General features: G+C 53.8%; 1 protein-coding gene across 1 annotated transcript in view; it reads right to left on the reverse strand.

Annotated features, from left to right (window-relative positions):
* The window catches only part of GLI2 (GLI family zinc finger 2), a 266,098-nt gene that overhangs the window by 11,927 nt on the left and 241,001 nt on the right, over window positions 1-13,170 (reverse strand). The window contains exons 6-10 of the mRNA XM_055397327.2: window positions 11,463-11,664; window positions 9,589-9,802; window positions 7,847-7,969; window positions 4,705-4,839; window positions 624-773 (exon numbers count right to left, since the gene is read on the reverse strand). Coding sequence (XP_055253302.2) covers window positions 624-773; window positions 4,705-4,839; window positions 7,847-7,969; window positions 9,589-9,802; window positions 11,463-11,664 — 824 coding nt within the window. The remainder of the gene's footprint in view (window positions 1-623; window positions 774-4,704; window positions 4,840-7,846; window positions 7,970-9,588; window positions 9,803-11,462; window positions 11,665-13,170) is intronic.

Raw genomic sequence — 13,170 nt, forward strand, 5'->3', positions numbered from 1 at the left:
TATACAATTCAAACATATATGGACAAAATATTAGAATAGAGTCTTCCCCAAAGAAGATATACAAATGGCCTGCTCCTTTGAAAGGGAGAAATTCCTGTGTGTTAAATAAAGGTCTCACCAGAAAGTCACAAATCCTGTTGACTCCATAAGGGAGACTGTCAAAAGGTCTTATAATTGTGTTCATGTTGTTTTTTTTTTTTTAAGTCTGCCAAAGTGACTTTTAAACCATCATCACTCAATCTGTGACTCTCCAGTGAAACTCTTTTCTGTGCAGAGGACAGTCTGCAGGGAGCTACCGAGCCAGCCCTCTGCTCAGGGCCACCCAGCTGAGTGGGGCATAGCTTTGGGGCTCCTGGTCACACAGATACAATCACCGAGACACCAGCACACCTCCACCGCAGGTACCTAGACGCACATGCTCCTCAGGGAGAGTAAGCGAATGAATGGGGCAGCAGACAGAACAAGGGGGCCCTAGGGCCCCAGACCGGGCAGGAGCAGGCAGGATGCCCTGTTGACAAGTCTTGTCCCATTGTCCCAAAGCTGTTCCTCCGGGTCTTTCCGTGGCCAGCCATGTCCACCATGACCCACATAACCTGGCCGATGGGCCCGCCGTGGCCACTCACCGTGCACTTGTGGGGCTTCTCGCCTGTGTGCCTGCGCATGTGCACCACCAGCATGTACTGCGCCTTGAAGGGCTTCTGCTCGCGCGTGCAGGCCTGCCAGCGGCACACAAACTCCTTCTTCTCCCCGTGGATGTGCTCGTTGTTGATGTGCTGCCAGGAACAAGCCCACGGAGAGGGATGAGCCCAGCCACCCGCCCCTCCAGACTACACCTGGTCTGTGCAGACCACCCACCGCACAGACCAGCATCCACATGCCGGCCACACCTCCTCCTGAGTTATCTCAGCTGCTTTTTCTAATTAGTCATTAAAATGACCAACCATGACGCTCAGAGCCACCCCCACTCATCCCAGTCTGGGCTGGGCTCTAGTCTATGGAAAACTTGCGGTTATGATGAAGCTTCCAGGCTGCAAACAGTAGGCATTTATTAGCTGCATTGAGGCAGACCTGCTCACAGTGGGTACATGAGCGGCCTCTCCCAAGATTGCCCCTATGGCTCCAGAAAGTTTTAAATAACACTTTTTTTTTCTTTAAGGCCCCACAGCTTCTGGGGTCTTAGTTCCCTGACCAGGGATTGAACCCTGGATGCTGGCAGTGAAACTGCCAAGTCCTAACCACTGGACTGTCAGGGAATTCTCTAACATTTTTATTACAACAGAAACATAAACACACCCTCTTCTCTCTTCTTGACAGTGACCCATGAGATGTTAGCTTTATCTTCTTTTCACAAAAGCCCAGACTGTTAAAGTGGCTTGCCTAGGACACAGCTAGAGTCTGACTGTGACAGCATGCCCTGGGCACTCTGCAGCGCTGTCCCAGGGATAAAGTGCCCAGACAGCAAGGTGGGACATCCCAAGACATCCAGCTGATTCTGCAGTGGCAGGGTGGGGGTTGGTGGGTGAGTGGGATGGCCCTGCCCCTCAGGGCAGATGGGACAATTTTGGGCAAGGCAGGGAAGTGCATGGCCAGTCAGCCTTCCCTGGACAAGCAGGCCTCAGACCCACCCCAACCAGCACCGCCCTGGGCCCATCACCTGTGTCCCTCCCTTGGCAGTTTCTCCGATGATGGGGAGCAATGGGCCATGGAGGTTTTCTGATACAGGGAACAGAACAAGCAGCTCTCAGTAGACATTTGGTTTCCAGTTATTTGCTTTGATGATTTAACTGAAGGCTGCCGTCCTCACGGGAGCAGGGCTGTTACTACTTCTGAGCTTGAAACACGTGGCTACTTGGGTAGGGCCTCATGACCTTTATGGCCTTAATCTTCGGCTGCCTATTTAACTGGGGATAGTAACAGCGGCATTTGTCACTCACACAGTAGAATGACAAAGTATACTGGCCCTCTCCACTGGGGGTTCTCTCTGACAGTCACCAGGGAGTCTCCTGAGGCCCCATCAGTGTCCTACCTGTAGCTTGGGTCCCCAAGGAGCTAGGAGGGGGGCACAGTGCCCCTTCCCTCCCCATCCTCTTTGCTCTCTTGGTCCCCATTCCCTCTCCCAGCTTCCACTTCCTCCCCCCACCTCTGGACATGCATTGGCCTAGGTCGCAGCCATTTTTCACTTGTGGCTGTTGAACCCCTGAAAGGTGGCTGGTCCCAACCAGGGAGGGCTGGAAGTATAAGCCACACACCTGTTTCACAGACTGATAATGAAAAAAAAAGGATGTGAAATAGCTCAGAAATTTTGTTTTATATTGATTGCATGCAGAAAGGATAATATTTTAGATATATTGGGTTAAACAAACTATATGATTCCAATTGATTTTACCTGTTTCCTTTCCCTCTTTTTAAATGTGCTCCCAGCTAATGTAAGATTACATGTGTGCCTGGCATTGGGGCTGGCAGTGTCTTTCTCTTGGACAGCGCTGCTGTAGATCTTTGCAACCTACAAGGCTACCCAGAGCTGAGCATATGGACACCGGCAGCCTCTCTCCTTGTGAGACAGAAAACCGCTGGGCCCTTCTGCCCCAGGTGACAGGCCAGACTGTTATGCATACAAATGCCGACACCAAGATAAGCAAAATCTACAGCGCTTTGAACTTCCAGGGAAATCTTACCATATTAGCCTCACTTTCCATTCTGAAAGCTTTTCAAATGATCAAAATGCTTCCTGACAATGCCTTTCATTTTTTTCTTATTGGTTTACTTAGCAACAAATTGTTAATAATTGACTAGGGGCTCTAGCTTATGTGCGTGCCTGGGCCATCCATCTTCTTAGGGAGCAGAGAGAGAGAGAGATGGAGCTGGGCAGAGAAGGCTGCCCCCTCTCATGGGACCCTGTTCCTTCCAGGGCCAGACGCAGGTGGTCACCTACAGCCCCAGTGACAGCCCTGGGCCCAGGTAGGAGCCTGCAGCTGAAGCCCTGTTTCCCACATCTGGACTGTCTGCCTTTCCATTAGGAATCCCCTCACTGCTCTTTGGAGCCAACTCAGTCCTTGCTAGAGCATCTTTTACATCCTCCCCTCTACTCCTCTGGGCTTCCCTGGTGGCTCAGACGGTAAAGAATCTGCCCGCAATGCGGGAGACCTGGGTTCGATCCCTGGGTTGGGAAGATCCCTCGGAGAAGGGAATGGCTACCCACTCCAGTACTCTGACCTGGAGAATTCCATGGACTGTATAGTCCACTGGGTCGCAAAGAGTCAGACGCAACTGAGCAACTTTCACTCCACCCCTCTGCTTGGGCCCTCTCCCACCTCAGATCTTCTCTTTCTCCTCTCTTCATCTTATCGGCTTAAAGCTCACAGCGCCCATGGCTCAGACTCCACCTCAAGACTTGTTTAACCCAAAGAGGTGGCATAGGTTGAAAAGTTATCTTCAAGTCCCTGAGGGATTAAATAAGGTTCACCATCAGCAGCAATGGGTTTGCTAAGAAACTCCATTCCCCTGGGTTAGAATTTGGGGAAACCCCAAGGCAAAAGAACCCTACAGTCTTTGAGTGCAAGCTCATGACAAAAGTAAGCAAGGGGAGTGGGCAGTGTCTTAAATATTGATTTTACAGACCTGGGGAGGCGGTAACTCATGTGGGATGGCCTGTAGGTATGACCACTGTATGTGTGTGTGTTTGTGTATGTGTGTGTGTTGGTGTGTATCTACCCAGCCATTGAGCTGCCGGTTTGGTGTAGGTTCATCTTTATAGACACTAAATCACTAAAAAGTGTGTGTGTTGGGACTGGGGGAGACTTATTCTTGACTTAAAGTTCTTTTCTAGATGCAGAGGAGAACGCTCAGCTGGTGTGGGGAACAGGAAGGAAGAACTTGCTGTGTTTGTAAGGTTGTTTTCTGCTAAGTGTTTATGCTGGTATCATAGTCAGCCTTCAGCCCTCTGTAGGGTGGGCTCCACCTCTATTTACAGGAGGGAAAAACTGAGGCTCCCAGAGGTGCAGTCACTTGTCAGAACTGCTTGGCTCGCTGTGGTGGGGTCAGATAGGAAGCCAGGCACCTCCTGCTTTAAGCCCCTGTTCCTGCTTTTAGAACTGCACAAGTTAGCCCACAGTGGCTGCTGCTGTAGGGAGATAAGAGGCAGACCCTGAAGAGCACACCCAGTTCTCATGATCTTCTCTGGTCTCCTGATCTGTCAGTAACTAGGCATTTTTAAGCAGCTCACTCCTTGTATGGGTGTACACATTCAACTGCACCTGCGTATCTGTGCATGGTCTCCAAGAGAAAATGACCAATTCCTTCCTCCATGGGAGAAACTTCTTTCAGATTTCAGTGTTAGGTTTGTTATTATCTTGTGGGCACTGGCTGACTTAACTAATTCTCTTTCCCTCTTTGCAATGACTGCCAGGAAGCTTAAAGAAAAAATAGATGTTTATGTGACCTCTAGCTCAGAATACTTGGTTTTTAATACTTTATTCTGGGCTGTATTTTATTGCTCCTTTTCCTTCTAACTTTCTCCTTATTTTTCTTAATTTCTTGTACTACATATGTATTTATAAGCCCCATTTTAGAAATAAGTAAGGCTTTGGTAAGTAATCATGCCTCCCACTTGCCCAGGAGGTGGTCCAGGCACCTCTGGGAGTCCCTTCTCTCTAGCAGAGGAGCTGGAAGCCCCGTGTGGCCAGGTGCAGGTGCTCAGGGGCTTACGTGCACCAGCTGCTCCTGGGTGTCGTACTCCTTGGTGCAGTCCTCCCAGTGGCAGTTGGTCTCATAGATGACCACCTCAGCCTCCTGCTTACAATCGTCTCGCTCCAGGTCCTCCTTGAGGTCCGCCAGCTGCTCCTGGGGGAGTGGGGCAGAGCATGCACACGTGAGCCTTGTGCAGCCACCTGGTCCCAGGGAGAGGTCCCTGTCAGCCCTGTGAAGGCCGTGCCAAGGACCCATGGGCTGGTCTAGGTGGAGCCACACCTGCGCTCACATACACATCACACGCGTGCACACACAAGCATGCACATATGCTGGTCTGTCATCACCCAGGTGTCCCATCACATCCTGGGTCCAGTGGACGTGGCTACGAGAACAGGAGCCAGGAGGGCAGTGACTTTTGCTTATCGGATACGGTCTCCTCCGGGGAGGGCTGGGGTGGGCCCCACAGGCTGGCATGGAGCATTTGTATTCACAGCGTGTATATGAACAGGGTCGGCTCTTGTTTGGCAGCAAAAGGAAGCTCCACACACATTGGCCTGGCCTCATCCTTGTACTGTCCCCTCCTCCCAGGGTCATACATGGCACCCAGAGTACTTTCCCAGCATCAGCTTCCCTGCAACAGGCCTAAAATGTGGGTGTTTGGATGCTGCTACCACAGCCAGGCACCCTAACATTCAAGTGAAGGCTGACTGTTCCCTCCAGAACACAGTGCCTTTGTGGTTACCTAGGTCTGAGTTCATGTTTCTGACCACGCTGGAGCCCACAGGTGCCCATTTCAGGGGGAAGGAAAGGCCCCTAAGGTGCGCCTCCCACTGATTACAGGCACCAAAGCTCCTTTCAAAGAGGACAGAGCCTTTTCCTCCCAAAGTAGCAATAGACTGACAGTAAACCCCACAGGGCTGCCCCCATCCCAGCTGATGCTAACAGCTCCTGGCTGGGGCGGGGGCAGCCTCAAAGCAGCGAGCCCGGGACAATCTGAGTGGCTCCCGGAGAGGGCCTGGGGAGGGGCACAGATGGCCAGGTTGGGAGGCAAGCCTGGCGAGGCCCCCCAGAGTGGGCCGAGGCCTCCCCAGGATCCCCTGGCCTACGGGGCAGGCTCAGGGCAAAGCCAGGGAAAGGGGCAGATGTTAGGGGACCTGTTTCACTTGCAAACTATTTCCAAAATGGCAGGAATGTTCTGTCTTTCAAAAGAGCCTCCAGGGAAAGCATTCATAGCTCAGGCTGAGTGGGGGGACAGACACCCTCTCCCCACAGCCCCTGCAGGCTCCAGAGACTCAATGAATCGGAGGCTGCAGCCCCCACCTCAGCCTCCCTCCAGAAGCTTAGCGCATTTCTTGGGGCAGAAACCAGCCCCGTGACTCTCCCATGGCTGATGCAGACTCGAACCCAGGACCGGCTTTCCAAAATGCTGCAAGGGCTCCTCCAAGAGGCAGGTTCTAAGTGTCATTTCCCAGAGCATTCTGGAAAATGATGACATGTTGTTCAGTAAGTCCCCAGGCAGTAGCACTCAGCCCACCTTAAAAGGAGGGGCAGGAACATTCTGTCCCCAATGTCTAGCAATGGGTGGGGCCTCTGAACGCCTCTGCACTTCCAGAAAAACTGGAGATAACCTTATTACTCCTCAAGCTGCCTGATCTGCTTATTTCGGAAAAGGTGTGAAAAAGCTGCCAGGTGGTCCTGAGCGAAGGAGGATGGAGAAGAAGGGAGGAGGTCTCCAGATTCAGTGGGGCAGCATCCTAGCCGCTTCAGTCTGAGGGCTGAAGCCCAGGAGGGACTTGTTCTGTTCTGCCAAGAGAAAGAGCCCATCCACCTTCCAAGTGAGTCAGGGAGCAAAGGAGTCAGGTCACTGAATCAGGACCCTGAGTGACATGGTGACAGCCTCCTGGTGATAAACGCCTGTCCTTTCCTAACATGAGGTGGGAGCCGAGCTGGGCAGGAGGGAGGGCTCTGTGTGCCATCCCCCACCCCACCCCCCGACACCGGGTTGAGTGAGGAAGGGCAGCAGGCTCCCCGGGGCTGAGCGCCCTTGCCTGCATCGCCCTCCCCATGCCCCGCAGTCCTGTCCCCGCAGCTCCAGCGCATTTATCTCCCTTGGCTGCGTGCTGTCCTCATCAATTTCAACGGCCCCCAATGATGGCCGGCCGCGTGGAGACCATGCATCACGCAGAGATGCTTTGGCGTCAGTGAAGGGAGAAGAATTTGTCACCAACCCCTGTGTTTGTCTGACAATAACAGAACCCAATATTTCATAAAAATTAAGTGCCCGGAGCATGCCCGATGGCTTACAGGTTTGATAAAGGATGGTCTGGCAGATGTGGGGGAGATAGGGACCAGAGGCCCCCAGGACGCTCGGTGTCAAAGCTGCTGATTGTGCAGTAATGGGTGGAGGTACCATGAGAGGCGGCCCTGGAGCTCAGTACGCACACTGACCCTCCCAGAAGCTGGGGCTGCATGCCTGCCAGCCTACTGTTGGAAGAACAAGTGGCAGGATCTCCAGGGACCTCAGAGGCCCATTATGGGCCTCAGGTGGCTCTGTTCCTCTCCTTCCCACCAGGACCTGTCCCCTCTCCCCTCCTGCACACTGGAACACTCACTCCCTCAACTCGGCACTGAGTCCTTAGAAAACCTTATCTCCCAGCTACTGCACACTAGGCCCTGTGCAAACCCAGTGGCGCAGAGCCAAACCAGGCACTGTTCCTAAAGAGCCACCTTTCTAAGGCTGACCATGCAGCGCAGGAGACAAAGTGACCCAGAAGCTGGCGGAGTGGGGCGGAGGGGGGTGGAGAGCCTCTGTGCGGATGTGACTACTACTGTCCAGGGGATAAGGTGGGGGACAGATTTCCAGGGGGAGGGAGCGAGGATGGGCCTGAGCCGTTCAGGGGCCGTGAGTGACTCAGTTTACCTGGGGCTTGTGCTGCAGACCCAGCATCCTTGCCTCCCTTCTTTCTTCTGTTCAGCGGGTGCTTGATGAGCACATGGGAGCAGGGACCCAGCTCCAGCCCTCCCTGAACTCGCAATGCGCCCTCTCTGGGTCATTCATTCACTCATCCACTCGTGCAAGCCGTCCATCACCCATTCCCAAAGAGCCACGGCCCCGAGGGGACGAGGCCAGGCCCTGGTCCGAGGACAGCTGGCAGGTTACCTGTGTCAGGGTCAGCGGGGAGGCTGGCCGCAGGCCGTCAGCCTCAGTTTTGACCTTGCTGCGCTTGTGAATGATGATGGGGTTGACGGTGCTGCTCACAGCCGACTCGCTGCTCTGCTTGTTCTGAGAGAAGGGAGCACAGAGGGACCCATCACATGCAGGCAGGACCTCCCAAGTTTTCCTGCGGCTTTACCTCTGGGACCATCTGTGTCAACATTGGTGACTGCATTTCAGAAACACTCCACTCCCCTCCCCAGCTCAGTCCTCAGGCCAGGGGAACGGCCAGGAGAGTCCAGAGCTTGGTCCATCAGCGCCCTCCTCCCCACTATGTAGCCCCCACCCCACAGGGATGGAGCAGGAGACCCTCTCTTTGAGAAATGCTGGGGACCCCCACTCCTGACTCAGTGACCTCAGCTTCTCAGCCCTCCGAGTCAGGGGCAACTCTGGGTTTGAGGACGATAGGGCCTGGCCACTCAGGGAGCAGGACAGAAGAGCGTGGTTCCTTGGGACAAGCAGGTTAGGGCTACACTGTCAGTTGTCCAATCGCTCAGTCATGTCTGACTCTTTGTGACTCCATGGGCTGCAGCACGCCAGGCTGCCCTGTCTTATACCATCTCCTGGAGTCTGCTCAAACTCATGTCCATTGAGTCGGTGATGCCATCCAATTATCTCATCCTCTGCCATTCCCTTATCCTCCTGCCTTCAATCTTTCCCAACATCAGGGTCTTCCAGTGAGTCAGCTCTTCGCATCAGGTGGCCAAAGTATTGGAGTTTCAGCTTCAGCATCAGTCCTTCCAATGAATATTCAGGGTTGATTTCCTTTAGGATTGACTGGTTTGATTTCCTGGCTGTCCAAGGGACTTTCAAGAGTCTTCTCCAGTACCACAGTTCAAGTGTCAGAGGATGTGACAAAAGCCGACAGCCACCATCTGGGGGAGGGGCTGGGTGACTGGCTGGAGCCCTGGGGAGAACTTTCTTGAAAAGAGCTGCTCCTAAAAACTGAGTGGCCTGTGCTTTACCTCAAGAACTGTCATCATGGGTGCTAACTAGGATGCAGGTGGACCCAGGTACAGTAACTTAATATAGGTGGTAGGCCTACTCTGCAGGGGCATCAGCTCAGGCTGAAAGAGCTTTCAGCAAATCAGGGTTCAAAACACTATCTGATTCCGAGGCCTGTGCCCGTCTCACTGTCTCATACTGTCTGCCTGACTCCAGTCACATTTCCTCATCTGCAAAAAAGGACCTCATTCATTCATCAAATGCTCATGGCACCAAGTGTGTGCCAGGTACTGTGTGGGTGGGCCCAGGCCTGTCCAAGGACCATTGGGAAAGTCAAATAAGATGGCTGTCATGCTCTAAAACTAAGCTGCATGGTTATTAGCCACGACTCCATCTGTTTCATCCATGTTACGTGCTATGTATGAAGTCCCTGTATGATGCCTGACTCTGAATCCTAGAGTTTCTCCGTTTGCTCATTAGTCTTATTAGACAGGTGGCCAAAAAACTGAGGCTGGGCGCTTGCCCACAGGGAGTGAGGGCAGTGTGAAGCCCCAGTCTGGGTCTCCCGACCGGGCATCCAGCCCAAAGCCCATTTGATCGTGTGGTCTCTGCCTAGAGGTATCCTGCCAGTCAGACCTGTGCCCAGAGTCCTTCCACAAGTTCTTGGCATGAGATGGCCATGATCGGCCTTCCCTGGGTTTATGGGAGTAGCTGGTGGCCCCGTGCTCCCCGCACCCACCTACCTGATTGGCGTCACTCAGACAGTTGCTGCTGCTACTGAGCTGGGGGGGTGTGGCATTGATGGAGGCGAAGGCCACTGGCTGCTGGGCCAGGAAGGTGGGCGAGGGCTGGATCAGGGGTGGCGTGTGTCCGAAGGCCGAGCCCAGGCCCCTCTGCTGGCTCAGGATCTGCTGGTAGGCCACGGGGTTGATGGGGTGGGGGAAGGTGAAGGCTGGGCTGCAGAGAAGGGCAGACAAGGTGAAGGAGCGGGGTTGGGGTGGGGTGGGGGGCATGGTTCTGGGAGGCTCACACGTCCTGGGCAGACAGGACCCTGCCCAGAGATCAGGATGGTCAAGTTGCTGACCTCTCCCATCACTGTGACTTTACCTCACTCCAGCACCCGCTGTGGCTCCCCACTGCCTGCTGTCTCAGGCGTCCTCTTCTGCGCTGGGCACTAGGCCCTGCCCCAGGATGCAGCCTTCTGCCCTGGCAAGTCACTCCCCACATCCTGGCCCTTCGCTGCTCTGACGCCTGAGAGTCACCCCCGCATCACTGATGCTCCTGGACTATTTGAACCCATTTTGACCTCTGAAGTCTGTTCTAATGCCCCCTCGTCCAGGAAGTGCACCCTGAGCCCTCTGTCCACATTCTCCTCTTTTCTTGAACTCCTACCGCACTTCTGAGCTCTACCAGGCCACCTGCCTATGAACCCACCACTCTTTACAGAACATGATCTATCAAGGGAGAATCGGTCCCCTCTGAGGCTGAGTCATAGACGGTGCTGTGGCTTCCTCCCTGCTCTCTGTGGGGTCACTTCCCTTGGGGGCTGGAGGAAGGGGAACCGGCTGCCATGCTGTGAGTATGCTCAAGCAGCACGTGGGAGGCTCCTGTGAAGAAGAACTGAAGCTTGAGCCAACAGCCCCGAGGGCGAGCCATCCTGGAAACAGATGCCCAGACACAGGTCAGTCTCACTGGCCAACATCTTGACTGCAACCTCCTGAGACCTGAGGTTAAGCCAGTCTCATACTCCTAACCTTCAGAAACGGTTCAAGATGGTAAATGTTGATTGTTGTTTGAAACTGCTACCGAACTGTTTTTTGGTTTCTGTTTGTTCTGTCATGCACCAAAAGATAACAGATGCAAATGATATCCTTCCTTGTCCTGGTCCTTGGGCTGAGCTCTCCTGACATTCCCATCCGCCCCCTGCCCTCTTTCTGGAGGGCCATGGGAAGGATGTGGGTTTCAGTCAGGTTGGCTGGAGTCTGAATTTTCTCAACAGCCGAGGGCTGCACAGAGGGGACAGGGTAGGCAGTGTTGAGGAGGTTTGGGTGTGCCATGCTGTAACCCAGGAGGGAGGTCTCTGCCAGCCCAGACATGTGAGGGCCACTTCCAGTAGCCCCAGTGCTGGTCAGGGACACCCACTGAAATATTAGGAAAGTCAGCCTTTGACTTTATGGTGGAATCTTTCATAACAGGCTCGGTAAGGGTAACTAATCACATCAGAAATTGTTTGGTGGGTGAAAAATAGGCTCATGAAGATGTACCCAAATGTTGGCACATTTCAACATCATCCCTACTGGTTTTGAATTCATGGAATAGTCGCAAGTCGGCTGACTTACAAATACAGCAAGTCCTATAAACAAAAAGGTGCTATTGGATAGCACAGGGTATATTCAATATCTGGGATAAAACATGGAAAAGAATATGAAGAAGAATATCTGTTTAACTGAGTCATTTTGCTGTATAGCAGAAACTAACACATTGCAAATCAACTATACTTTAACAAATTAAAAAATAATACAAGTCTTGTCTTTCTCCTGGGATGGCCTGTGCAGACCCTCCCCTCTGGGCCCCTGCCCGGCTCCCATTCCCGCCCTAGCTCTTGGCCTGGGCTCACCTGAGGGCACCGGCTGACAGGTGTCCGTAGGAGCCGCTGGCGGCCGAGCTGCTGCGGGAGTTGTTGATGTAGGCCACCAGCGAGTTGGGCGAGGTCCGGATCATGCGCTGGAGGTCGAGGCTGGCGTCTGAGAGCGGGGAGATGGACAGCGCCCGCTTGCGGCTCAGGCGGGGTGTCACCCGGGGGCTGGAGAAACGCGACACTGTGGAACATCCAAGCCAAGCCGCATCAGCATGATGGCGCTCGCAGAGGGGATGGGACAGGGGAAGGGCCTGGGGGGGGGATCGGTCTGATGGGACTGCAGAAGGGCCTGGGGGGGGGATCGGTCTGATGGGACTGCAGAAGGGCCTGGGGGGGGGATCGGTCTGATGGGACAGGGGAAGGGCCTGGGGGGGGATCGGTCTGATGGGACTGCAGCTCTGCCCCTGTCCAGCTGGGGGCTCCGGGGCATGGGCCTCTCAGTCTCAGTTTGCTCATCTGCAGGATGGATCTGTCCACACCTGGTGCGCCGAGGAGCTGTGTTCGCGCCTCTCCTGTTAGACACTCAGAGGTCGGGACTGCGTGCAGCAACACTTGAAGGCACGACAGCCAAGGTACAAACCGCAGATGAGCTGCCTGGTGGCCTCTCATAAAGGGAACCCACCTGAGAAGCCGGCATCAGGCCAAGCAGGGCCTAGCAGTCTCTCTGCCCCTTCCTGATCCTCCCCAGGGGCAGCCCACCTCCCTGGCTTCTCACAGTCAGCCTAGAGTTGCCTGTTTTACATATTTGTCTATTACATAAATGGAAGCATCTTTCTCTTTCAGCTTCCTTCATCCAGCATGATCAGCTGTATGATACACAGGCGCGCACACACACTTACACCCTATCTGACTGCCCATGAGTCAGATATGCTGGGCCCAAGACCAATGGCCTGGGGTGGGGTGAGGGCTGGTACCCTGTATGTATGTCTGTACAAGTCAGCTGCATGGCTTGGGGCAAACTGATAAGCTGTACAAGACTGGAATGTTCCTCCATGTCCTTAGTATAGAATGGGGAACCCTTTTAGCACTGGGGTCACGAGGCTGCAATGGGATGACAGATGCTGAGATGGCCTGGGTACTCCGAAACACCCCACAGTTGCAGCATGTAATTGTAGACTTTGCACTTGTAGCACGTCTTTGTTTTTGTCTGTGTATTCTGTTGGGTTCTGAGAACTGGGGCTTGCAGATCTTTCAGGAAGCAGGGTTATGGTGGGTACACAGAAGGTGCTCCATAGATGCTGTGGGGGATACTGCCTCGCAGAGGGGCACAGGAGCATGGCTGGCACCCAGGCCAGCAGGTGACACACTCAGACCGTGTCACCATCTTTCTCTCGTGGTGAGAAGGATCCCAGGAACACAAGGTCAGCCTAAGAGAGCCTAGGCTGTGCTGCATCCACCCATCTGAACAATCATTCTGGACCAAGAACAGACACATCCTGGCCCGTCAGCAACTAGAGATGGTGTGTATCCCTTTGGTGTGGTGTTTGGATAAATGCCTGCTTCTGGATTTTGGTGTGATGTATAACCCAGCAATGGCCACCAATTAGGACATTCAGACACTGTTGCAATTAACAGCCACCACTGTCCCCCAAGAGTGTCCCCCAGAAGTTGCTAATGGACAGGGAAGCCTGGCATGCTGCAGTCCATGGGGCCGCAAAGAGTCAGACATGACTGAGCGACTGAACTG

This window comes from Moschus berezovskii, chromosome 2, assembly GCF_049115385.1.
Source record: "Moschus berezovskii isolate FMDL1 chromosome 2, NW_MosBer_1.0, whole genome shotgun sequence".
Lineage (NCBI taxonomy): Eukaryota > Metazoa > Chordata > Mammalia > Artiodactyla > Moschidae > Moschus > Moschus berezovskii.